The sequence below is a fragment of the Saccopteryx leptura genome, chromosome 1, assembly GCF_036850995.1.
Source record: "Saccopteryx leptura isolate mSacLep1 chromosome 1, mSacLep1_pri_phased_curated, whole genome shotgun sequence".
NCBI classification, from domain to species: Eukaryota; Metazoa; Chordata; class Mammalia; order Chiroptera; family Emballonuridae; genus Saccopteryx; species Saccopteryx leptura.
The window spans coordinates 160715442-160742054 of record NC_089503.1 but is presented as its reverse complement, the minus strand read 5'-3'; the positions used below and the strand labels follow the sequence as shown (position 1 = coordinate 160742054).

Here is a 26613-nt window from a genome sequence, read left to right as displayed (position 1 = left end):
AAAATACATGTCCACACAAAAACTTGTACATAAATATTTATAGCAGCATTATTTATAATAGCCAAAAAGTGGAAACTATCCACATATCCATCAATGGATGATTAAAACAAAATGTCATGCCCATAAAAGAAAATATTATTCAGCCATAGAGAGAAATAAAGCACTGGTTCATGCTATAACATGGATGAACCTAAAAACATTATACTAAGTGAAAGAAACCAGTCACAAAAGGCCACATACTGTATGATTTCATTTACAGAAGATGTCCACAACAGGCAAATTCCCAGAGACTGAAAGTAGGTGAGTGGTTGCCAAGTGCTGGGAGATAAGGAAATAGGGAATGATTGCTAATATGTTTCTTTTTGGTGTGAAAATATTCTGAAATTAAATAGTGGTGATGGTTGCACAACTTTGTTACTATATTAAAAACCAATGAGTCAATTTTATTGAATATCATTATTATGTCAATTTAAAAAATGGTGAAGAAGTTAGCAGAAATTAAGATTCTGCATTATATTAGCTTTCTATTGCAACCCTAACAAATTATCACAAGTTCAGTGATTTAAAACAACACCGTTTACTATCTCACAGCTGCTATAGAATAGAAGTCTAGACACAGAAAGGCTCAGTTGATTATCTGCTTACAGTCTCACAAGGCCAATCAAGGTAACAACAGGGTTTACTTTCCTTTTAGAAGTTCTGGGGGAAATTTATTTCCAGGCTTAGTCAGGCTTTGGCAGAATTCCATGCCATGTGGTTACGGGACTGAGGTCCCATTCCCCCACTGGCTCCAGGCTGGGGAACACTCCCAGTTCTAAGCACTGCCTTCACTCCCTGGCCTTCGCCCTCATCTGCCAGCATGGTGCGCTGAGTCCACCTTTCCCCTCTAATCTCCCCTCTAATCTCCCCGTCTGCCTCGTTTCTCTGGCCTTCCTTTTCCCCTCCATCCCAACGACTGATTCTTTGGCCTTACTTTTTTGCTCTAAGGGCTTATGTGATTACTTTGGGGCTGCCAAGATAAACCAGGATAATCTCTCTATTTTAATCAGCTGATTAGTAATATTAATTCCATCTGCAGAGCCCCATCAGGCCACAGTAAAGCAGCAGCTAGATGTGTTCAGGTCACCAGGAAGCAGGGACCCTGACAGCATCTTCAGAATTCTGCCCACCACTGCATGATGCTTTAATAGTTAATCGCTTACAAAACTTTTTACAAGGACTGTCTTTAGCTGTGTTGCTGATTTTAAGAGAATCCACACTCTTAACATCTAGTTGATTTAACTGAAACTAGTTTGAGACTATTGTTAGGAGATGGTAAAATCAACCTTCAATGCAAAGATAATTTATAACTCTAAACAGTTTTCTACAATAACTTTTTTTTTTTGAGAGAGAGAGAAAGGAAGAGATGGAGGGACAGACAGACAGGGAGAGAGATGAGAAGCATCAACTCGTAGTTGTAGCACCTTAGCTGTTCACTGATTGCTTTCTCATATGTGCCTTGACCAGAGGGCTCCAGCAGAGTAAGTGACTCCTTGCTCAAGCCAGTGACCTTGGGCTTCAAGCCAGCAACCATGGGGTCATGTCTATGATCCCAGGCTTAAGCCAGCAACCCCATGCACAAGCTGGTGAGCCCACACTTAAGCCTTCAACCTTGGGGTTTCAAACCTGAGTCCTCAGTGTTCCAGGCCAATGGTCTATCCATTGAGCCACCACCTGGTCAGGCTCTACAATAAATTTTTATTGATTTTAATTTATTGTGTTTACATAAATTCAAGTGTTCCATTGAATATGCCCCCCACCCCTGTGTTCCCCTCAATATCTCCCTTAACCCCCCACCCCTCAACGCCCTCCCCCCTTCCCTCCAGGATTTGCTTTTCTGCTCTCTATAACGCTGTGTTATGTATATATAATTTCACCCATCTCTTTCCCTTTTCTGATCTCACCTTCTGACAATAAATATTTTAAATGAAGTTTCCTATAACAAAGATTCAGGCTCAATAAATCTTCAAACTATTAAAACCAATGTTTCAATAATATAAGAAAACTTTTCACCCTCCTTAGCAAACGTACTTATGAAAAATTTAAGGATGACAAGATATAGAATGAGTACAAAACTTTCTCTCTAAAAAAGGACCAATTTTGTCTGACCAGGTGGTGGCGCAGTGGATAGAGCATCGGACTGGGATGCGGAAGGACACAGGTTCGAGACCCCGGGGTTGCCAGCTTGAGCGCGGGCTCATCTGGCTTGAGCAAAACGCTCACTAGCATGGACCCAAGGTCACTGGCTCAAGCGAGGGGTTACTCAGTCTGCTGAAGGCCTGCGGTCATGGCACATATAAGAAAGCAATCAATGAACAACTATGGTGTTGCAACGAAAAACTAATGATTGATGCTTCTCATCTCTCTCCATTCCTGTCTGTCTGTCCCTATCTATCCCTCTATCTGACTCTCTCTCTGTCCCTGTAAAAAATTAAATAAATAAAAATTAAAAAAATTAAAAAGGACCAATTTTCACAAACAACTTGACAACAACTCCCCAGAACCTCTCTAAGGGATCTGTCCTACTAAAAAAAGCTGTAGATTCGTGTTTTAAATGTAATTTAATCAAGGGCCAAATTAAGAATATTCAGGGCTAATAATATGTATTTCCACATTCACAGAGAGACAGCCTCCAGGCCTACGAAGGACTTGCAGCTGGTGAAGGGACACTGAGCAGGTGTCCCATCTGGTTGCAGTCAGTGCAGACAGAGACAACAGCCCAGGGTCCAGTGACCTGCACGTACGTCCCAGCGGGCGGCAGGGGCCGCCTAGGAGACCACCGAAAGGAAATGCACAGCCAGGGACTGACTCTCACTTTCTGTGATCTGAGCCCACCTGAGCATACACAGAACACAAGGGACACCTCAGGGAGATGGGGAGGAAACCACACACTCAGATTAAATCCTCGGTGATGGGGGGTGCAATGTAACTGAAATGAACTATTAGCCCTTCCCGTGCAGACAGGATGGGACTGCAGAGACCCAGTTCCGAGTCCTCGTCTTTCAGCAGAAAGAATGTGGTCTGTCTGAGTTGCTTATTGTAACTAAGTCTGACTGCGGATTCACAGGGCAGGACACCTTGGGAGAATGTCTCAATGACAACTGCTGATAAACACCCGCATACTTAAGCAGACTAACGGCACTCAGGGACAGGGACATGAGCACACCTTCTGCATGACCTTCCTCGCCCACCTCAGCCGCAGGATGTACCACTGCGCAGCCGGGCAAGAGCAGCGCGCTGCCCGCAGGAGCAGCAGCAGACGCTGGACGATGCCGGACACCTTCTGGCGGCCCTCCTTTTCGGCTTTTAAGAGAAGATCGTCACCATCTTCCTGAAAAAAACAAAACAATCAAATTTTACTCATTGTGTCTATGCTGATTTATGTATGTTTCCTACCACACTGAAAACCAGTCAAGAGCAAATGCCTTGTCATACATCTCTGTATTACCTTAGCACACAGAATCAAGTCTACCAGGTAGTAGTAGGATTCAACAAATGGTTGCGGGAAAACACTACTCAGGTCAGTAGCTAAAGGTTACTTTCCCAGAATGAGTACTCTAACCATCTGCTTCCCCGGGACCCTCCTCAGCACCGCCACCTGTTTAAATGTACTCCGCTTATAACTGGGTGTCCGCCCCTCCCCTGTACAGCCTGGATGATCCACGGAGAGCTGATCCCGCATTCCCAGCTCCCAGGGAAGGTAACCGATCACTAGGCAGTACCTTCCGGTATCCCTAGCCAGGGTAACTGGCGCAAAGGCAGGCAAGTGACCGGAGCCCGTCTCAGGACAGTGAGTCTCAGGACTCCTGCTTGGAATGCTTGGAGAGGAACACTTTTATCCCGTCCCTCTCCCTCTGGACATGGACAAGGTGTCGTACAAGCTGCTAGCAGCCATCTGGCTTCCACAAAGGGGACCAGCCTTCAGCCTAAGCCAACACCTCTGAAAACAAACTAGAGAAAGAGCCCACGTCTTAGGTAACATAACTGAGTCAGAAGGCTGCCCTACCGCTGGGGTCCTCAACGACGCCACACAATTCTGATGAAGTCTTCCACTGTGTACGTCTAACCAAAGGGTTGTAGTTGATACAGAGTGACAATTAGGAGAAATCACACCATTGAAGATTATTTTAACAAAAAATAATGAAATGAAGCACTACTAGGAATAGTAGTCACCCAAACTAATACCAGCATGGCATATCCAAAAATATCTTAAATGTGATTTCTAACGTCTAAATCAGACATGCGAGGAAAGAGGAGTTACTGAGAAATACCATGGACTATTTATTCCTTTTATTTATAATATACTACATTTCAAATATCAAGAAATATTTTTAACCTGTTGAAACATAATTTCTTCCAAATATAGCGAATGAGAATATAACTCTAAGAAGAAAAAAAACTAGATACAGATATACGTTACTAATACTGAAACACTGAGTAGTAAAGAATCAGTACCAGAATCACTTCAAAATTAAAAATTAAAATATTTTAGCCTTGGTGGGAAGCTCAGTGGGTGAGGGCGTCATCTGTAAGCACAGAGGTTGCCAGTTTGATTCCTGGTCAGAACACAGACAGGAACAGATTGATGTTTCTGTCTCTCTCTTCCTTCCTCTCTCTCTAAAATCAATAATTAAAAAAATTTTTAACCTGACCTGTGGTGGCGCAGTGGGTAAAGCGTCGACCTGGAATGCTGAGGTCACCGGTTCGAAACCCGGGGCCTGCCTGGTCAAGGCACATATGGGAGTTGATGCTTCCTGCTCCTCCCCCTTCTCTCTCTCTGCCTCCCTCTCTCTCTCTCTCTCCCCCTCCCTCCCTCTCTCACTCTCCCTCTCTCTCTCTCCCTCTCTCTCTGTCCTCTCTCACTAAAATGAATAAATAATCTAAAAAAATTTTTTTTAATTTAAATAATTTAAATGTAAACAATTTACATTAACACTTTAAATCTTAAAATCAGCAAATTGTAACGTTATGGTTTTCAGTAAGAACAGGGAAAAGTCCCTGCAGGGAATGCAGAATTGCCATTTGTAAAGACAGAACTATCAGTTGAATGGCATAGAAGGGGAAAAAAAAGACCTTTTATCAAATCAAAGGAAAAAATCAAAATAAGTCTTTCAAAAGAGGCAAAACAATGATGTAAATAAAACACTGAAATAAAACGTGGCTTCTAAATTCTGGCATTTGTTATTTTGTTGCCCTACATGTCTGTTTTTAAAATGTGGGGATAGCCCTGGCCGGTTGGCTCAGCGGTAGAGCGTCGGCCTAGCGTGCGGAGGACCCGGGTTCGATTCCCGGCCAGGGCACACAGGAGAAGCGCCCATTTGCTTCTCCACCCCTCCGCCGCGCTTTCCTCTCTGTCTCTCTCTTCCCCTCCCGCAGCCAAGGCTCCATTGGAGCAAAGATGGCCCGGGCGCTGGGGATGGCTCCTTGGCCTCTGCCCCAGGCGCTAGAGTGGCTCTGGTCGCAATATGGCGACGCCCAGGATGGGCAGAGCATCGCCCCCTGGTGGGCAGAGCGCCGCCCCATGGTGGGCATGCCGGGTGGATCCCGGTCGGGCGCATGCGGGAGTCTGTCTGACTGTCTCTCCCTGTTTCCAGCTTCAGAAAAATGAAAAAAAAAAAAAAAAAAAAATGTGGGGATAGAGAAATGTCTCTTACCTTTGTTTTATTATTGTAATAATTTTAACATGTGTTGGCAGCTTCCTATGTCCTAGGGCCTAAGAGAAAAGCTTTTACAGGGTGGGTAGCTCACTTACTGCTCACAGTGATGCTATTGGAAGAAGTTTCACCATCATCTGCATCTTACAGATAAGGAAACTTAAACAGTTAATTACACTACGTAAAATTAATACAATTGATAAACAGCCAAGCTGGAATCCAGAAGTTTGTCTTCAGAGCTTGCATTTTTATTAGCAAGTTGATTGTTTAAAAATTGGACAGAACCAACTTTAAATGGAAAGGTTAAGCTTACTTCACTCAGGACGGCTGGCTGAGGACAATACAAGGGAGGGGCCGGGAGGTACAAGCCGGCTGGCACCAAGCCCCAGAGCCTCCTGCTGAAGTCCTTGGCGGAGCTGACCAGCAGCTGAAAGGCCTCGGAGAGAACGTCGGCCTCGGCCATGGCCGCCGCCTTCAGGACCTCCTGCAGCGAGGCCAGTAGCAAGTCTGCGTCCTCCTCCTCCATGGGGTCTGCCAAACACAAGAGCAGCTAACGCAATCAAAACTGATATTCCACTTCTTGTTCTGCTTTGTAGGACAGAATTTCATATCTGAACAAGCTGATCACTAAAAATGAGCATGCTGGTGAACAGGCGAAACATCCAAACTTCTAGACAGAAATTTAGTAACTATTCTGTTACTTGAAGATTGTAGGCAATCATCGCACACTTTTTTCCAAATAAGGCATAGTAATAACAACTATATAATAAAAATATTTTTGAAATATAGTTCTGAGTCAAAATATTAGTACCAAAAAAGAATGTCAAGAAAGACTAAAATAATATTCATAGATTATGTGAAGACAGTGGGAGAGAAATAATGATTTTTTAACTTTTCTTAATAGTCCATCATAGTACTTTTATAATAAAAGTTAATGAAAATGATTTACAATATTCTAAGCCAGGGGTAGTCAACCTTTTTATACCTACCGCCCACTTTTGTATCTCTGTTAGTAGTAAAATTTTCTAACCGCCCACTGGTTCCACAGTAATGGTGATTTATAAAGTAGGGAAGTAACTTTACTTTATAAAATTTATAAAGCAGAGTTACAGCAAGTTAAAGCATATAATAATAATTACTTACCGCCCTGGCCGGCTGGCTCAGCGGTAGAGCGTCGGCCAGGTGTGTAGGAGTCCTGGGTTCGATTCCCGGCCAGGGCACACAGGAGAGACGCCCATTTGCTTCTCCACCCCTCCCCCTCTCCTTCCTCTCTGTCTCTCTCTTCCCCTCCTGCAGCGAGGCTCCATTGGAGCAAAGATGGCCCAGGCGCTAGGGATGGTTCTGTGGCCTCTGTCTCAGGCACTAGAGTGGCTCTGGAAGCAACAGAGCGATGCCCCAAAGGGGCAAAGCATCGCCCCCTGGTGGGCATGCCGGGTGGATCCCGGTTGGGCGCATGCAGGAGTCTGACTGACTGCCTCCCCGTTTCCAGCTTCGGAAAAATGAAAAAAAAAAAAAAATTACTTACCAAGTACTTTATGTTGGATTTTCGCTAAGTTGGCAGAATAAATCTTTATAAAACAACTTACTATAGTGAAATCTATCTTTTTATTTATACTTTGGTTGCTCCACTACTGCCCACCATGAAAGCTGGAACGCCCACTAGTGGGTGGTAGGGACCAGATTGACTACCACTGTAAGCATACTTTAGGTATAAAATGTAAGATAAAAACACCCATGTACTGACTTTTCATCCTTGTCTGATACTAAAATTTTTTTTGATATTCAACTTATATTTTTTAAAAGTAAAAATTTTCAGATATAGCTGAAATTCCTACACACGAACCACACTCCACTCTTTTTTCAAAAGGTAGCCCCTCTCCATGACTTGGTGTGGATGTGCAGAAACTCCTATCACACGTATGTTGTTGTATCTTCCTATTCTAAACACGGAGGCTTAGCTGTTCTTTTGTATTTTCCAACTCTTTTTTTATATTTATTTTGGGTGTATTTATCTTTCTCTACATATTTTGTGTTCATATGTGTGTATAGAGTTCAAATTCATTTTTCCAGTTCATTAACCATCTGCTGAGTTTTTTTGTTTTTAAATTGGTTTACTGAAGTATAGTTTACATATGCTAAAATTCATCCTTTTTAAGTACCCAGTTCAATGAGTTCCCACAAATCTATACAGCCCTAGAGGAACATTTTCATCACCCAAAACAGTTCTCTTATACCCCTTGGTGAGCAATTTCCCCCTTATTCCCAGGCAACCTCTGACCTGTTTCCTGTCCCTACAATGCTGTTATTTTATAAAATGTCACATCAATGGAATCATATACTACACAGTCTCTGTTTCTGACTTCTTGCATTCAGCCATTGGGTCTGAGATTCACCCATGCTGTGGCATGTGACCAGCAGTTTGTTCCCCTTTATTATGTAGTACTCTACTCTATAGACGGATGTTTATCCGCTCACAAGTTGATGGACATTTGGGTTGGTTCAAGGTTTCGGCTAGAATAAAAAAACTGTTGAGAAAATTCATAAAGCGGTCTTTGGGCTGACTTATGTTTTCTTTTTCTTGGGAAAATACCTAGGGGTAGAGACCACAGGAAGTTTTTACTTCCTGTTTGTCTCTGACCCCTGGAAATTTCACTTAATTTCTTTATAGCTTAGCCTTTAAACGTATATTTTTACAGTTTATCTAGAAACACATTTTACCTTTGTCATTTATTGTGAGAGAGTTTTCAGATTATCTAAATAACATATTACCAGACCTAGAAGTTCAGACTGTGAATGTTTTACTCTTTTTTCCCAAATATTTTACTCTTTTATTCATGGAGTTACATTTTTTTTAAGTAAATGAAAAGATAAAGAACTTGACAAAAAGGTATCAAAGAGAAGTTTTCAGACTTCCAAGTATTATAAGTTCTTTCTGGAAAGAGAAGTTATAATTACTAAGTTTTAGGAATCCTTAGTGGAGACAAGCACTGGTAAACCAAACGGCCGCATAGGAGTCCTGGTTTCATCACTAAACATAAAACTTCAAATAACTACCTTTTGTCCAAATTTTTCCATCTACAAAACAGACTAATTTTATAGGGCACCTGGTTAAGTCTATGTAATATATGTAATATTACATTGTTTTTAACTTTGTAGTACCACTATGATTAGAAACAAAACCAAATCAGTGATTTATGTACGAGGCAAGAGTCGAACTGAACACCTCTGAGTAGCCCTCTGGGTCTGAGATGCCGCGGTTCTACGACTGCAGAAGGAATCGGTGCCAGTGCAGCCACACACACCTAGGATAAAGGTACGATGGGAAATGACATTACTCAGCTCCTGACCATTGTGTTCTGGATGTACCCACGATGAAGAGGAAATAGCACACTTTTATTTTTGATGCGTTTACTTCAAAGTGTTAATGTATTTGTGGGTACTGACAAGCTTTTGAAAATACCATAAGGTTTACAGTAATTGACCTGATACCTGTATCTGACTACATGTAGGTAACACACCTGTAAATTGCTTGTATTTTGAGCTCGTGTCACCTTTTGCCCCCAGGGGAGGTGGCTGACCTAGAAAGCCCTGGATTTTCTCCCGGAAGATCTGGGCAGGGGTCACATCTAACGGCAGGTTCTGACCCTTTTTCTTGAACCTGAAAGCACATCAAATTAGGAGGAATGATTCCAAATTTTGCAAAAAAGCAAACAGTGACACATCAAGAACAAAACATGAAGTTTAAGAAACTGAGAAACGCACTGTCGTTATTCACCCTATATTTTAGAAAGAAAGCATCAGGAAATACTACATTAAGGAGAGGACTGAGGCTCTCCGTGGTCATGGTACAAAACAGCCCCCGGCGGCTCTCCTTCCACTGCCCCGCAAGCGTGCGCTATCCCGCCGAACCGATCGTGTTTTCTGCCCTGGGCCTCTGCCTGTTTGGAATGTCCTCTCTCCCTGTAGCTACTCAGTGTGTCAAGCTCCTGTCTTCCCTTCAATGCCTGTCTCAAATGACATCTACATAAAGTATTTCCATCCTTCCCCACCTGGATTCCTGCTCTCCCAACACTACCACGGGCTTTTTCCTACCACGGTATGTAAACTAGAATAATGTTGTGTCCTCTTTTCTCTATTAAACTGTAACTGCCTCTAAGCATAGAAACTATGCACCATTTAAGTTTATATCCTCTAATATACCTAGTATAAAACTTGGTACAGAGAGGTTACTTAATAGGTAAGTATCTGTCTAATCATCGAATTGAAAAAATATAAAAGACACAACAGAAAAAGCTAAAATACAGAGATTAGTTTGATTAGCTTAAATCTCAAATCCTATTTGGGATAGACAAACTCTCCCATTGACTTTAAGCTCTTTGAGGGCATAACTAACAAATAAATGTTCTAAATAAATTTTGAGACAAATAAGCCAGCTGCTGAGGTGTCCAACACAGGACCCTCTAGTTGCATGTGGCTATTTAAATTTACATTAGATTGAGAATTCAGTTGCTTGGTCTTACTAGCCACATTTCAAGTGCTCAATAGCTACGTGCCGCTAGCAGCACACACACATTTCCATCACTGAAGAAAGCTCTCAGGCACAATGCTGAACCAAGATTTCCACAAAATATGGAGAAGAAAAGAATAAAAATTACTCTAGATGACACTAACACACTATTTCTTAAGTTTGCCTAAAAAGAATACACACCTTGTGAAACTGCTATCGAGTTTAAAGAACAACTGGAAGGCTACCCCAATTGAAACAGACGTCTTCCAGTCTCCAAGTCTGTGCGCCAACCACACAGCTTCTGGAATCAGGCCGCCGATAAATAATAATTCAAGGGCATATTCAACTGTCCACACGTTGGAGAGATTCTGATCTCTGACAACACTGGCCACCTTGGAGTGTTGAAGAAGAATAAATCGGAAGGACTGCTCTGTAAGTAAATTACATGGCAAATGTCAGAGCTCACTTCTCCTTACATGGTTACATGTAACTCTTCAATCAGTATTTTCTACACAAAGCCACAACAAGGAAGATACATACAAAATGGGTTAAAATATTACTTAACATACTCTAGAATGGTTTTTTTTTAAAAAAACTAAAGAATGTGCCTCAAGGGGGTTGTGAAGCAATTGCCCGCATTCTTAAAGAATGAAACAGAAGGGAGCAGAAATGGAAACAGAAGATACAGTGTCACCTGCATTACACAAAATAAAGGTAAATACAGTTTAATAAAACTTTTGCCTCAGATAATATAAATAAAGGTACAGATATTTAAATACACTGGGTCACGGTGTACAATTTATTACTGAGGGCTACTCTGAAATCCATGCCTATTACTCCTACTATATTATGCACTTTGGAGGGCAGAGACTGAATTTTTTGACTTCATATTCCTCAAAATGTCAAGCAATAAAAGACTTATGTATATCAAGTTTTCAATATATTAGTGTTGTTTTTTTTTGTTTTGTTTTTTACAAAGACAGAGAGAGAGTCAGAGAGAGGGATAGACAGGGACAGACAGACGGAAACGAAGAGAGATGAGAAGCATCAATCATTAGTTTTTCATTGCAAATTGCGACACCTTAGTTGTTCAGTGATTGCTTTCTCATATGTGCCTTGACCGTGGGGCTACAGCAGACCGAGTAACCCCTTGCTCGAGCCAGCAACCTTGGGTCGAAGCTGGTAAGCTTTGCTCAAACCAGATGAGCCCGCGCTCAAGCTGGTGACCTCGAGGTCTCGAACCTGGTTCTTCCACATCCCAGTCCGACACTTTATCCACTGCGCCACCACCTGGTCAGGCATATTAGTATTTTTAAGAAAGCTGAAAAAGTATGATTTTCAATACTCCTGAGTAAATTACAAACCTAGCTTGAGATGAAATACAAAGGGTAACATCCTTCTCCCCTCTGTAGTTTTCCCTAATTAAAGTAACTTTTGAATAAGCATCTTGAAAAAAAAATTTTGTGTGTGTGACAGAGACAGAGAGAGACAGAGAGAAGGACAGACAGGAAGGGAGAGAGATGAGAAGCATCAATTCTTCATTGTGGCACCTTAGGTGTTCATTGCTTTCTCATATGTGCCTTGACGGGGGCGGGAGGCGGCTATAGCAGACCGAGTGATCCCTTGCTCGAGCCAGCGACCTTGGGCTCAAGCTGGTGAGCCTTGCTCAAACCAGATGAGCCCACGCTTAAGCTGGCAACCTCGGGGTTTTCAACCTGGGTCCTCTACATTCCAGTTCAATGCTCTATCCACTGCGGCACTGCCTGGTCAGGCGCATCTTAAAAATTTGATAACAGGCCCTGGCCGGTTGGCTCAGCAGTAGAGCGTCGGCCTGGCGTACGGGGGACCTGGGTTCGATTCCCGGCCAGGGCACATAGGAGAAGCGCCCATTTGCTTCTCCACCCCCCCCCCTCCTTCCTCTCTGTCTCTCTCTTCCCCTCCCGTAGCCAAGGCTCCATTGGAGCAAAGATGGCCCGGGCGCTGGGGATGGCTCCTTGGCCTCTGCCCCAGGCGCTAGAGTGGCTCTGGTCGCCGCAGAGCGACGCCCCTGAGGGGCAGAGCATCGCCCCCTGGTGGGCAGAGCGTCGCCCCTGGTGGGCATGCCGGGTGGATCCCGGTCGGGCGCATGCGGGAGTCTGTCTGTCTTGCCCCGTTTCCAGCTTCAGAAAAATACCAAAAAAAAAAAAAAAATTGATAACAGAACTATTATTTTTGTAGAAACACATACTGCTAAAACTTTCATTCACTCCCTCAAAATAAAATTGCTAAGTGTGAATTTCTGCTCTTTGAAATGAAGTGGTTTCTCACACGACCTACACAGGTTCTGCCCACACCAAGCACTAACATCTTACTAGCTCTTTGACAAACACAGTCAGATAGAAACAAAGAATTTAGGTAGCCGCTTGAACTGATTCTTCACAGGCAAAGAGCCAGGTGATTGTCTACATTTTCCCTATTTTTCACTCCCTATGAGCACAGCACTGTACTATTAAAAGAATCTGAATGGCCTGACCAGGTGTTGGTGCAGTGTATAGAACATCAGACTGGGATGCCAAGGACCCATATTTGAAACCCCGAGGTCACTGGCTTGAGCACAGGTTCATCTGGCTTGAGCAAGGCTCACCAGCTTGAGCCCAGGGTCGCTGGCTTGAGCAAGGGGTCACTCGCTCTGCTGTAGTAGGCCCACGGTCAAGGAACATACGAGAAAGCAATTAATGAATAACTAAGGAGACACAATGAAGAATTGATGCTTCTCAGCTCTCTCCCTTCCTGTCAGTCTGTCCCTAACTGTACCTCTCTTTCTCTTGTCTCTGTCACACACACAAAAAAAATCTGAACGATTTAATTCTCTGAAAATGTGATACTTTCACACAGCAAACATCACACCAAAAAAGCCACTCAAATAAATCCCAATATATTCTCTCACTAGTTCTGATCAGAAAGATTTACATGAAATCTATTCTAAGTCAAGCCTGCTGACACCATTTTTTAAGATGCTAGGATGTTAAGTAAATGAAAGGATATATATAGTTTCAGGTATTTAAATTTTCAGTGCTCAGGATCTCGGGCAGAGGAAGAGAACACAAAGCCGGCTCTCCCACCCTCTCTTCTCATTGGGAAGATAACTCTCTATCACAAAAAAGTGCATCTCTCAGCTTTTATGAATGAGTCTGAATCTGTCCCAAACCAACAACCCCATCACCTCGCTTCCCAGAGTGTGATAAAGACCAGTCTTCCTGCAGTGTGTAAAGTGATCTGTGAAGATAGGGAGCATGAGTGACAGCAAAAGCCCTGTGAACACCGCAGGGTTGGAACGACAGAAAATGAGACAAATTCTCTAAGTACTAGGATGTTACCAGTTTTTTCTCCCTCTAAATTTTTCTAAAATAGAGTACTACCTCTCTTTTTCAGCATAATAATGTGGATTAAGGATATTATTTGTTGTCAGAAGCATTAATACTAAAAACAGGAAACTGTGATAAATACCTAGGTTGTGACCAAAAAGAGTGCTTAAATATAAAACCACCCTTATAACAACAAATGTCAAATGCACAAGGAAATAAGTAATGACACACATCTGAGCTCCTTGGAGGACAGCACAGGGGTGAATGAATGAAGCTCAGGCTGTTCTCGAGCTTCTGACCTGAGTCAGGGGGCAGGGATGGTGGGACAAGGGATGGGGGACTGAGAGACAGGGGACAGGGAGACCTGGGAGAAGCCGAGTCTGGTTCCCTGCTCACACAAGCTCCCTACAAGAGGCCATAACCAGGTCAGGACCAACTCCAGTAGGTCCCCAGGAAGCAAGGACCTGCTGGAAGAGGAACCACTAGACAGTTTCCCTTCTGGTCCTACCCACACTTGACTTTCTAGAACCTCCTAAAGAACCCCCAGGGAGAATAGAGACTACACTCCTGTAGAAGCGTCCAAGTGGGTGAGGACAGCCCTCTGCTCCTACCCACATCCTGAGACAATTACAGAAGAACTGAATGCACAGTTCACAACCCACGGTTCTATGATTAGATTTGCAGACCTCTTGTTTCTATTAGCTACTAACCTTCCAATCACATGACATCTGTACTACTCTAACCTAGCTCTAAGCCTTGTACCTATTTATCAGTTCCTGTTATTTCCTGCTGAAAGCCCTCCAGCAACTTCCCATTGCACTTAAAACTCAGGTTCCTCACCCTGGCTTACCCCACCCGGTCCCTGTGGGCCTCTGATTTCATCTCCTATCTCGCTCCAGCCTCCCCGGTCTTTCAGTTTCTCAGACACATTGTTTGCTCCTACTCTGGGGCTTTTGCACAAGCTCCAGTTAAAATACCGTAGGCCCAATGTGTGCACGGCCGGCTCTTCCTCACCGAGAGGAGTAGTTTACAGCAGCCCCACCAGAGAGCTCCTCCCTGAAATAGCCTCTCAGTCACAACACTCTACTTCAGTTCTCCGCATAACAATCATACCATTTGATATGTTTATTTACATATTCATTTATTTGATTTTCTGTCTCAACCATAGAAGAATATCTATTTGTTTTGCTCATGGAAGTTAGGATAAGTCTGTTTCACATGTCAAACAAAAAAACTACAGATGTTTTCATATTATTAATTTCATACAGTGCAAGCTGGTACATCCGCAGCTGCCAGAACACTGCGTGGTGCCCAGTGGGCACTGACCACAAGCTGGCAGGATGGAGGGGGCCACCAAGGGGCCTGTGTGTGTTCCTCCCCACGGGGCGGACAGCTGCCCAACACAGATGGGGTGGGTATAGTTTGGACCCAGGCAATGAAGTGATTAAATAGAGCAAAGTAAGGGATCCAAATAAAATTAAATTCTAAATTGGCATACTCAAACTTCATTAAATTTTTATATAAAGGAAGGTGGCAACCCTTTTACTTTAAAAATAAGAGCTTTATCAAGTACCAACTTGTCCAAATTTTGTGATTAAAAAAATCCAAATTCAGGCCTGACCTGTGGTGGCGCAGTGGATAAAGCATCGACCTGGAAATGCTGAGGTCGCCAGTTCGAAACCCTGGGCTTGCCTGGTCAAGGCACATATGGGAGTTGATGCTTCCTGCTCCTCCCCCCTTCTCTCTCTCTCCTTTCTAAAATGAATAAAAAAAAAAAAAAAAAAAAAAAAAAAAATCCACATTCAGTAAAACCAAATCGGCCCTGGCCGGTTGGCTCAGCGGTAGAGCGTCGGCCTGGCGTGCGGGGGACCCAGGTTCGATTCCGGGGCACATAGGAGAAGCGCCCATTTGTTTCTCCACCCCCCCCCTTCCTCTATGTCTCTCTCTTCCCCTCCCGCAGACAAGGCTCCGTTGGAGCAAAGATGGCCCGGGCGCTGGGCATGGCTCCTTGGCCGCTGTCCCAGGCGCTAGAGTGGCTCTGGTTGCGGCAGAGCGACGCCCCGGAGGGGCAGAGCATCGCCCCTGGTGGGCAGAGCGTCGCCCCTGGTGGGCATGCCGGGTGGATCCCGGTCGGTCGGGCGCATGCGGGAGTCTGTCTGACTGTCTCTCCCTGTTTCCAGCTTCAGAAAAATACAAAAAAAACAAACAAACAAAAAAAAAACCAAAAACAAATCTAAGCAATTACCTTTGTCAGATTTTATTCATTCACAAAGAGTCCTGGGTGTCAGGAGCGAAGTGATAACGGTACTATTTCTATTGAGTAATGATCGCTAATTAATACTATTGTAACTGTTATGAGCAAAAACAAGGTGAGAAAATCATCCATCTGCTCTGTTACCTGTTTTCACATGCAGCGGAGGAAGGGCATTCACATTGTGAGGTGGCAAAATGCAGAGGGACTGGTTGGTGAAATAGGCGGCCATAAACCGGGCCAGAGACCGGATCACCCGCAGCGCTGCCTCAGGGTGGACGCTCCCAGTCTTCCCCAGCTCGGGAGCTAAAGGGCACAGGAATGAGCAAAGGAGAGTCTCAACAAACTATCGAAAAGTAACAGTATAAGAGTTCCTAGCACTGTACAAGGAGAAAATGATAATCAATTTGTTTTAGATGAGCACCACGGCCTGCACAAGTTAATTTATGATAGGTATCGGTAGTTCTTGAAGACAGTAAGACAAAAATAATCAGCTCATAAAGTATGAGCACATACACTTAGGAACCTTTTATGATTTAAGTTAGTGGTTTTAACTTAAAAATATGGAGGATCTATACACACAATCAGCCACAGCTGACTGGCAAGCTTGGCCTTTTGTTATTTTTCCTTCTTTCCAATTTCTTTCTTTGATGAAGGTTGCAAGGCTTACTACACAGACAACCTGAAAAGCACCAGAACAAAAATTCTTAATGCTTTTCTCTGTACTGTTCGGTCTGGGAAGTGTGACACACTGCGTAAGTCTCTCTGGGGAGGGAGGGACAGAGGCTCTGTGTGGAAGGGAGCAGGGGCTGGGGAGGGATGTAGGTCAGGATTCTGTTATCAACTAACAGGAGCAAACATGCATCATCCTGATTTGAGAATCAAAATTCAAAATATAAACTGGCATTCAGAAACCTGAAATAGTCAAAACTATTAAATATATATAAGTACTAATTTAACATTGATTTTTATGAAAGTTATGGCCCAAACAATAACAAAATACCTTTCCTTCCAGAAGTCACTTGGTACGTACTCACAAGACTATGAATCTCTACAGGAGTAGGGGCCACGTCTATCTCATTTCCTATCTCTGTATCCCCAGCGCCTACCTCTCCTGGAGTTTTTCTCCAGGGTAAAACTTACTGTAGGAACTGCCCGAAGGTACGATCTCCAGCAATCCTAATCATGTGAAACTCAGGAATAAGCCCCTTAAATAGGGAACGGACTGATTCCAAAAGATATGGCCACAGAGTAAAAGTATCAATTCAGAAGTTTTAAGAAAAGTTAAAAGGGTCATTCTCTATAAGGTACAGTAATGATGTTAATAATGGCAACCTTAGGCAATAAAAATTATAACTGTAAGAAATGATGACATCGGATCACTTACAACAATATGGATGGACCTTGATAACATTATACTGAGTGAAATAAGTAAATCAGAAAAAAACTAAGAACTATATGATTTCATACAGAGGTGGGACATAAAAATGAGACTCAGAGACATGGACAAGAGTGTGGTGGTTGGGGGGGAGGAGATGAGGGAGGGGAGGGGCACAAAGAAAACCAGACAGAAGGTGACGGAAGACAATTTGTCTTTGGGTGATGGGTAGGCAACATAATCAAATGTCAAAATAACCTGGAGATGTTTTCTCTGAACATATGTACCCTGACTTATCAATGTTACCCCATTAAAATTAATAATAAAAAAATAAAATTAATTAAAAAAAAGAAAAAAAATTATAACTGTATACAATGATTCAATCAGGTGAGTGTGCAGGAAAGAGGTAACATACTGTGCCTACTTGAAAGGCCTGCTTTTAAGGTTGACCTTTGGCTGGCACCTGGGAACGTGGGTTTTGGAAGGACTGCCACCACCTTAACCGATGACAGCCCTCAGCTCGTGGACGAACTATAAACTGTGTGGTCTGTGCTGGGCACCAGCATTCCTTCTGGGAGCACGGCTGGTAGGGGCTTAGAGGAGAGGGCGCCCACGGGCAGCCCCCAGTAAAAACACTGTGCACCTCGTCTCACGTGAGCCTCCCTGGAAGACAGCTCACTCGTGTTGTCACAAAGTGAGGCTGGAGGAAGGAAGTACAGGCTGGGTGGCACCCCGGGGAATAGGCTCCTGGAAGCCCGTGCCTGGTGTCCCCGGGACTCCAGCCAGGCGCCTCTTCCCTTTGCGGATTTTGCTTTGTGTCCTTCCACTCCAATAAATCACAGTCTTTGAGTCCTCTCTGTGAACTCACTGAACTTTGGGGGCTAGCCTTGGGGACCCCAACCCAGTAGGAATATGCTTAATAGGTCCTAAACAGTCGTCATTAAAAACTAAAACAGGAGACGGGGCGGGGACGGTGTCCCCGAGGGGACATGCGCCACAGAGTTGGATGTTGTGTCCGTCTACGCAGCCGCGTTTTGGCTGCGTTACCGGTAGCCATCGTTGTTATGGTTTAAACTAAATCATCTTAGCTCGTTTACACATAAACGAGGATGATGGGACGTGTAAGGTGGAAGCCAGGGGAAGAGAATGACGGACTCAAAGAAATGAGGGGCTACAGCAGAGTGAGTGACCCCTTGCTCAAGCCAGCGACCTTGGGCTCAAGCTGGTGAACCTTGCTCAAACTAGATGAGCCTGCGCTCAAGCTGGTGACCTTGGGCTCAAGCCCGCGACCCTGGGCTTCAAGCCTGCGACCATGGGGTCATGTCTATGATCCTGCACTCAAACTGGTGAGCCTACGATCAAGCCGACGACCTCGGGGTTTTGAACCTGGGTCCTCCGCGTCCCAGTCCAACACTATCCACTGCACCACTGCCTAGTCAGGCTAATGTGATTATTAAATGTGCTTACATTTAAAAACAAAAAAACAAAAAAACAAAAAACAAACAAACAAACAAAAAAAACTAAAACAAATACATTATATAGGTTCAGCTTATCTTGAAAGCTAAATCCTATAATGATAAGACTACTTTTATTTTATTTATTTATTTTTTACAGAGACAGAGAGAGAATCAGAGAGAGGGATAGACAGGGACAGACAGACAGGAATGGAGAGATGAGAAGCATCAATCATTAGTTTTTTGTTGTGCGTTGGGACACCTTAATTGTTCATTGATTGCTTTCTCATACGTGCCTTGACCGTGGGCCTTCAGCAGACCGAGTAACCCCTTGCTCAAGCCAGTGACCTTGGGCTCAAGCTGGTGAGCTGTGCTCAAACCAGATGAGCCCTCATTCAAGCTGGCGACCTCGGGGATAATGAGACTACTTTAAAAAAATGAAAAATATCCAAACAAATTAAATAGCACACAGAAAAGCCCCTTGCTTATATTCAGCTAGCAGAACTTTCTGGAGGACAATTTGACATTAGGCATCAAAAGTCTTAAAACCATGGATTCTCTTTATCTAATGTTCTATCTAACAAACACAGCTGTGAGGAGACAATTAGATCTTCACAGAGGCAGTCACTGCTAAGCCCTGGAGATCCAAAGATTGGGGGAAAAACGGTAATTGCTGTTAAGAAGCAGTCTGAAATTAACCTTAATAGGGCAGAAACACCAACTTTTATGAATAAGCAATTTCCTATCTAACCTGTAAATACAAATTTAGTAAGATTAAATGTACTGATTTTTGAAAAACGTACCTGAACTATGTTCACTTTCTTTTACAGGAAGGCGGGACCGTCTCAGTAGTTCTCTTACTAGCTGATCACACAAGCCTTGAGCATCATTTAGGTTATAGCTATACAGGTGGCCATATAACAGAGAAAGGTAATAGCGCATCTGAAGAAAACACGTCCTTCTTCCTCCTTCATCCGGAAAGAATTGAGCTTACATTAAAACCAGGAAAGCTGTTTCCAGAGAGAGAACTCAGAGAGGAGAAGCGCCCTTTCTTGCCTTTCCCGCCTTCCTCCTTTCTGCTGCCTGGAATATGGGTGTGAGGGCTGGAGCCCCAGCATCCATCTTAGCTCAGGTTATGGCCTTAAGATCGGAGGCAATGCATTAAGGATGACAGAGTAGAAAAACTACAGGAGGGTGGGTCAACTTCCGTCCTCCTTTCAGCAGAAAGAAATAAACTTCTTCCTTGTTGAAGTCACCATTACGTTCAGTCTCCATTACGAGGGCCCATTCCTTGTGGATTCAGTGGGAATGCAGAGGTCCACACGGAATTCACCATGAAAACTCTGCATTAGAACTTCTCATCTCCATGAAGGCCAGATGGACAATTCCCAGATCTGAGGACTTCATTAGACCTCTGTCTCCAGATCTACTCAATCACAAGTCCAACTGGTCAAACTACTAAATACCTGCCCACTGTGAGCCCTGTTCTCTAGTACTCTTGACGTTGCTTTGGTTCAGGAACTCTTCAAAGAACGGATTTTCTTGTTTCTAGTCAAAACCCACGTCTCTATACCACACTCCCACAAATGACCCTCCACAGTGTAGCAAAGTGATCTTTCCACATGGCCTGTATTTATGTAAAAGTTCTCTTTCCTACTTAAGCCTCTTAACTGATCCCTCAGTCTTCAGGATAAAATCTTAGCCCCTTGGCACTGCATACGCTATGTCCTTCACCGTCTTTCTGTCCACCTGTCACCCTAGCCCCAATATTCCACACACATATTACAGAATCTAGTCCTATTAAACCACTTGCAGTTTACCCATTGCATGGGTTCTCATGCCTGTTTGCTTTGGGGATGCTATCTCCTAAGATAAGCCATTCCCTGGCCTTCAACTGGTCAATTTCTACTCCGTTTTGCACGTTAGCTCCCCCAGGGGTCCCCAGGCTGATGTGCGCTCCAGCCTTGGACTGTGTGAACAGCCCTTCTGCGCCTCCCAGCAGCTGCCACACAGCCTGAGAAAAATGCTAGCTATATACAGACTGTGGGGAACTTGAGGGTCAAGTTGTTTATTTCAGCTATTCCCAGGGCCTAACAGAGAACCAGGCACATATCAGGCCCCCAATAAACACTGAATGAATAAAATATACAAAGTTACAGCAATCAGAAAATATATTTACTAATTGGCCAAACCTGACCATGCAGTAGTTGCAGTCAGAGCTGGCTACAAGTTTACCAGCTCAGAACCGCTATCTTTAGCCTCACCCTCTGCCCTGTAGCATATGAGCTATCACCAGTTTCTGGAATCCACACCCCTGTATTCTCATCAGAAACTCCATGTAGCCCATACTAAACCCAACTATAAGTCTAACTCACAGGATCTTGTTAAAGGTTGAGTTACTTAAGGACAGAGAGCCTGAGCTCCATGTTTCTCTAAATCTGTAAAAGATGATAAAATATGAGACCCAGTTTCTCATTCAGTCCCTCTAAATGACAGAAACACATGATTTTAATTATGATCTAAATCTCATTTTTCTCCCAACAACAATCAATCACAGGTTTCATAACTAACCAAAAAAAGGACAGAAGAAGATTTATCTGTAGATAACAAAAAACTCTTGCTTCTATAAACTCCAAGACTAACACTAATTTTAAATACTTTTTACAGTCCAGGTTCCTGAGATATGTAGTATTCTATTTAAGTATTAAGAAATTTATGAGTACTTAGAAATGTGGAATTATTTTGGAGCTCTAGAGCATGGTAAAATACGTTCCTACCAGTATTATGGCAATTATTATTATTATTTATTTACTTTTTTTTTTTTTTCTGAAGTTGGAAACAGGGAGGCAGTCAGACCCCTGCATGCACCTGACTGGAATCCATCCGGCATGCCCACCAGGGGGCGATGCTCTGCCCATCTGGGGTGTTGTTCTGTTGCGACCAGAGCCATTCTAGTGCCTGAGGCAGAGGCCACGGAGCCGTCCCCAGCGCCCAGGCCAACTTTGCTCCAGTGGAGCCTTGGCTACAGGAGGGGAAGAGAGAGACAGAGAGGAAGGAGAGGGGCAGGGGTGGAGAAGCAGATGGGCACTTCTCCTGTGTGCCCTGGCCGGGAATCAAACCTGGGACTCCTGCACGCCAGGCCAACGCTCTACCACTGAGCCAACCGGCCAGGGCCGCAAATATTATTTTTTAATAATCTCCTACCATTCTCTTGGGTTTCTTCTTGTAGAGCTTTCTTCCACTGTTGAACAGACTTTTCATATGATCCTAACAGGAAATACTCTTCACCTGCAAAGTTTTTAACCAACAATTAGTTATGGTTAATTCCCGCACTTCATAAAAATTCACTTTGTTTAAAAACTCAGTTGGGTATAGCTCAGTAAGAAATGTTTAAAAAATCATTGTAACCAAGTAATAAAAATCAAAGCCCAGTTAGCTATATTGGTTATTCATGGAGTTAGAAACTGTTTATAAGATACCGACCATTGGCCCTGGCCAAGTAAGTTAGCTTGGTTAGTGCATCTTACCAATACACCAAGGCTGCGGGTTCAATCCCCGGTCAGGGCACATACAAGAATAAACCCATGAAAACATAAAGAAGTAGAACAACAAATCAATGTTTCTTTCTTTCCCTTCCTCTCACTCTCTCTCTCTAAAAATCAATCAATAAATTTATTTTTAAAAAGGTACTGACCATTAATAGGTTTGAGCTCTAAGGTTTGGCTCAAGCTCACTCCGGCCATCTGTAAGTTGGCCTGTATGTGACACAGCAGGGAACGGACAGCAGAAGCTTCATGTGCCATCTTTCCAGTTAACTGTCTGTCACCTTTAGGAACTCTTTGACTTAACTGTGTTTGATACCATAGAGTTTTGTTATATAGTACTCTCCAGAGAGCCATCAATCTGCATAAAAAATCAGATAATCATTAACACCAAGGTTCAAATAGAAGTAATGGGAATCATTATAACCTCCAGCTTAGCCTTTTTCGGGGGGGGGGGGGGGGAAGAGCTGTATTCTTCACTGATGTAATAACATATACAAACTGAGTGGATTAAAATATACCACAAAGTCCACTGATCAAAAAAAGGCATAATATATTTTTTAAAATCTTCATATATGCTCTATGTGCACGTGGTCATTTTTCTAGAGTGCTTACTTACCTCAACCAAAATCTCTCCACAGTATCCTGGTTGCCCAAGACTGGTGAAACATGTGTGTTAAATAACATTTGTCATAAGTCCTAAAATGTTTTTAGATAAAATAAAATCTGTAATGCCAAGTGCTGATGGACACAGGGTTTCTTTTTGGGGTGATAAAATATTCCGGAATTAGTGCTTATAGTTCTACGACCTTGTGACTGTACTAAAAATCACTGAATTGTTAAAGTTTAAAATGGTAAGATTTATAGTATGGGAACTGTAACTCAATTTTTTAAAAAGGAAACAAAATCGATCACGCTGATAGTATCCTAACAGTAAAGTACTTGTACCTGCGTCCTGGCTGCTGAGCAGGATCTGCTACTTGAGGACAAACCTTGAAAGATGAGTTCCACAACCACTTTTCCCGAGGACCACTGTCTTGAAATATTTGAAAAACGGGGACCATCAATGAGTCTTGATTTGCTCTTCTTCTTCCATTAGTTGATGCTGAAATACCATCAGGCTGAAGGTTATATACGGCGTTTAGGTTATCGGCTACCATCCTGAGTAAATGAATACAGGCGAACAGCCTCTCGGAGAGTAACTGGCCCCGCTGCCGCTGAGTCAGCAGCAGCTTCACAGTCCCTGAGGTCAGCTTCACCACGTGTCCCACATCCGGTCGGGACCTCAGGTCCCAGTACCGGACTGACAGGCATTGATGGAAAAGCTGGAAGATACAAAGTACCCACGCATCATCATGATTTGGACTTTTGCTTAAAAAAAGATCAAGTTTGGGGAAAGGACATTTTATAAACTGAAGAATGTAGAAAAAATGAGTAATGCAAACTACTGTGTAATTTAGCATTAAATTTTTGTCCGTCACATTTTTTGAAATTCCTATAGTCCACGCGGCAAGGAGGTTTCTCTGGACAGAATGCAGTTCCGTTATGGTTCTGTCTGTCTCCTGGGTATCATCTTTTGCATGAATTGTATCAAACATAGATGCAAATTCCAATCTTCCCTCCTTGGAGCTATTCGATGATGGGCCATTTTTTTGGTTCCAAAAAGAGAGTAAGTTGTTTGGGAAGTATGTGTTTTCATTAGTTTCTTCTGCTTCAAAATCCTGAAACAGGCATGAAAAAAATTATACTTAATACCATGTAATACCTTACAAGTAGAATCACTTGGTGTTGTCAAATTTCTCTTCCCTTGAACAAGGGCAAAACAAAATACTTTTCTTGGAATAAAATCAACATATAACTGTTTAAAGGGAATAAAACACTGCCACTAAGTACCTGCAAATCTGCTGCTTTTTCATGTAATTTCATCGTTTCTTCTCCCTGTAGGAATGCGGGGACAGTCGAGTCAGCTGAGCGTTCGTGTCCTTGGTGCTGTAATAGGCTCGACCTTAGGGAGCCCAGCGAATGCAAGCTCAGCCCTCTGCTTTTTGGCTGTAGAAGAAAAGATTTCCAAGAGCAAAATCTGAGCTGTAATTCTCTTACAAGCATTAAAAATTCTATAGAAAACTGTATACAATTCCAAGGACATTAATGTCTGTCTAGTTTTCCATCTGAAAAAACTAAGAAGTCGGCCCTGGCAGGTTGGCTCAGCGGTAGAGCGTCGGCCTAGCGTGCGGAGGACCCGGGTTCGATTCCCGGCCAGGGCACACAGGAGAAGCGCCCATTTGCTTCTCCACCCCTCCGCTGTGCTTTCCTCTCTGCCTCTCTCTTCCCCTCCCGCAGCCAAGGCTCCATTGGAGCAAAGATGGCCCGGGCACTGGGCATGGCTCTGTGGCCTCTGCCTCAGGCGCTAGAGTGGCTCTGGTCGCAACATGGCGACGCCCAGGATGGGCAGAGCATCGCCCCCTGGTGGGCAGAGCATCGCCCCTGGTGGGCATGCCGGGTGGATCCCGGTCAGGCGCATGCGGGAGTCTGTCTGACTGTCTCTCCCTGTTTCCAGCTTCAGAAAAATGGAAAAAAAAAAAAAAAAGGAAAAAAACTAAGAAGTCAGCCTTTATCAATGATACCAAAAAGAACTATACCTTAGACAATATCACACTGTGGTACATTTTCTCAAGCCTCTGGGTTGAATCAAGCAGAAGGAATCTCATGAGCACTGATGGAGACAGGTTATCAAGAAATCGAAGGGTTGTGACCATATATCCATCAGAAACAAGGAGGTAGGGCAGCTGTGAGTGCGCCTTCACAGAAAATCTCTGTCTCAGAGGGTCACTCTCAGAAGCTGATGAGTCTACAGAATTATTTGAATCTTGAAATGTAAACCGGTGTGGTCTAGCAAACAAATGTCAAAAATTCAAGAACTGTAAGAGAAAAATCTTAAAGAAAACAATCATATTATTCCAATGAAAAAGCAAAACAATTTTAAAAGTTACAGAATGATGAAAAGGCAGGCAAATCAAATATAAAAATATTAAATGTGGACTATCTATTGAAAAACATGTGATTACATAACGTATAGGTTTATGTGTTTAATTTTCCCTGAAGTACTTAACCTATGTTGTTTCTAATCTAATTTTATACAAAGTATTTCAGAAAATAATTAACACAGTTTACTTTTACCATTAAAGAGAGCTAAATATTTAACTTTCCTTCTTACCATTCACTTAAATATTCTTATAAGAATATAATTATGAGCAATGGGTATATGTGTTATTAGGTAGGAAGAAAAAAAAATGAGAACATTTGGAGAGAATGGTGGTGAGTAAAATTTTATCAGTTTAAGATTAATTTGACTGAATTTCCATATAAATGTATTTATTGTTAGGTGGGTTAACTTGATTATGATTACTGAATATTGCTGCTTATGAACTTTGGAGCTTTAGAATATAAAAAGGGCAATCAAAATAGATTATGATTTGGGGGAGGTATAAAAGTATTCAAATACAGATTTTATTAGCCAAGAGTCAACAGTAAAAAATTATAGAATGTATACCATACTATAAATTTATAGAGCCATTAAAAATGACTAGATGGGCCTGACAGGTGGTGGCGCAGTGGATAAAGCATCAACCCAGAATGCAGAAGTTGAGGGTTTGAAACCCCAAGGTTCCTGGCTCTGACTGCGAGCTTGTCAGTGCAAGGGGTGGAGGACTGGCTTAAGGGGGTAAGGGGGGGAATTGGACCCACATAATCTTAAAGCTCACCAGTGCAAGCCAAAAGGTCACTGCCATGAAAAGCCCAAGGTCACTGGCTTGAGCAAGAAGACACTCACTTGGCCCTGGTCAAGGCACGGATGAGAAGCAATCGATGCATAACTAAAGTGAAAGCAACTATGAGTTGATGCTTCTCACCTCTCTCTCCCTTCCTGTCTTTCTCTCTCTCAAAAAAATAATGACTTCATGGAAAGATGTATAATATTTACTATTAAATAACTTATACTTACATAGTCACAATGTCAAAATTTCACCAGGATTAAGCCACAAAGAGAAACAGAAAAAAACTATAAATAACAAACAGGTATTGAGATGACAGACTCAGGAAAAAAAAGACAATTTGAAAGATGACATTATGAAAAAAAAGAAATCAAAGAGTAAAGCAATACCAAAAGAGGAAAACTTCTGTTAACAAATTAAAATAATTCAAACATCTCACCTATATGTTATTAGTGGGTGAAGAGGAATAAATTCTGCTGGCCCAAATTCTATAGAGCAACCAAACGTAACCAATGTTAGCAATTCGCCTTGGCACGTCAGTAAAACCAGGGAGCCACGTTTCAACACACAAGCCAGAAAAAGACTATTGTATGTCCAGCTGATATCACCTACCCAGTAGGACCTAGAAAAAAGCAAAGCATATATTAAGAAAAGATTCTATACAAAGTCTTTGA

At 42.9% G+C, this 26613-nt stretch overlaps 1 protein-coding gene across 3 annotated transcripts in view; it reads right to left on the bottom strand.

Moving 5' to 3' along the window:
- The window catches only part of CPLANE1 (ciliogenesis and planar polarity effector complex subunit 1), a 118168-nt gene that overhangs the window by 77407 nt on the left and 14148 nt on the right, over positions 1 to 26613 (bottom strand). For all 3 annotated transcript variants that reach the window (XM_066378896.1, XM_066378907.1, XM_066378916.1), the window contains exons 9-20: positions 26379 to 26561; positions 24809 to 25058; positions 24063 to 24218; positions 23118 to 23890; positions 22322 to 22530; positions 21832 to 21915; positions 19431 to 19595; positions 15943 to 16101; positions 10402 to 10630; positions 9212 to 9351; positions 6007 to 6224; positions 3206 to 3370 (exon numbers count right to left, since the gene is read on the bottom strand). In XM_066378896.1, coding sequence (XP_066234993.1) covers positions 3206 to 3370; positions 6007 to 6224; positions 9212 to 9351; positions 10402 to 10630; positions 15943 to 16101; positions 19431 to 19595; positions 21832 to 21915; positions 22322 to 22530; positions 23118 to 23890; positions 24063 to 24218; positions 24809 to 25058; positions 26379 to 26561 — 2731 coding nt within the window. The remainder of the gene's footprint in view (positions 1 to 3205; positions 3371 to 6006; positions 6225 to 9211; positions 9352 to 10401; positions 10631 to 15942; positions 16102 to 19430; positions 19596 to 21831; positions 21916 to 22321; positions 22531 to 23117; positions 23891 to 24062; positions 24219 to 24808; positions 25059 to 26378; positions 26562 to 26613) is intronic.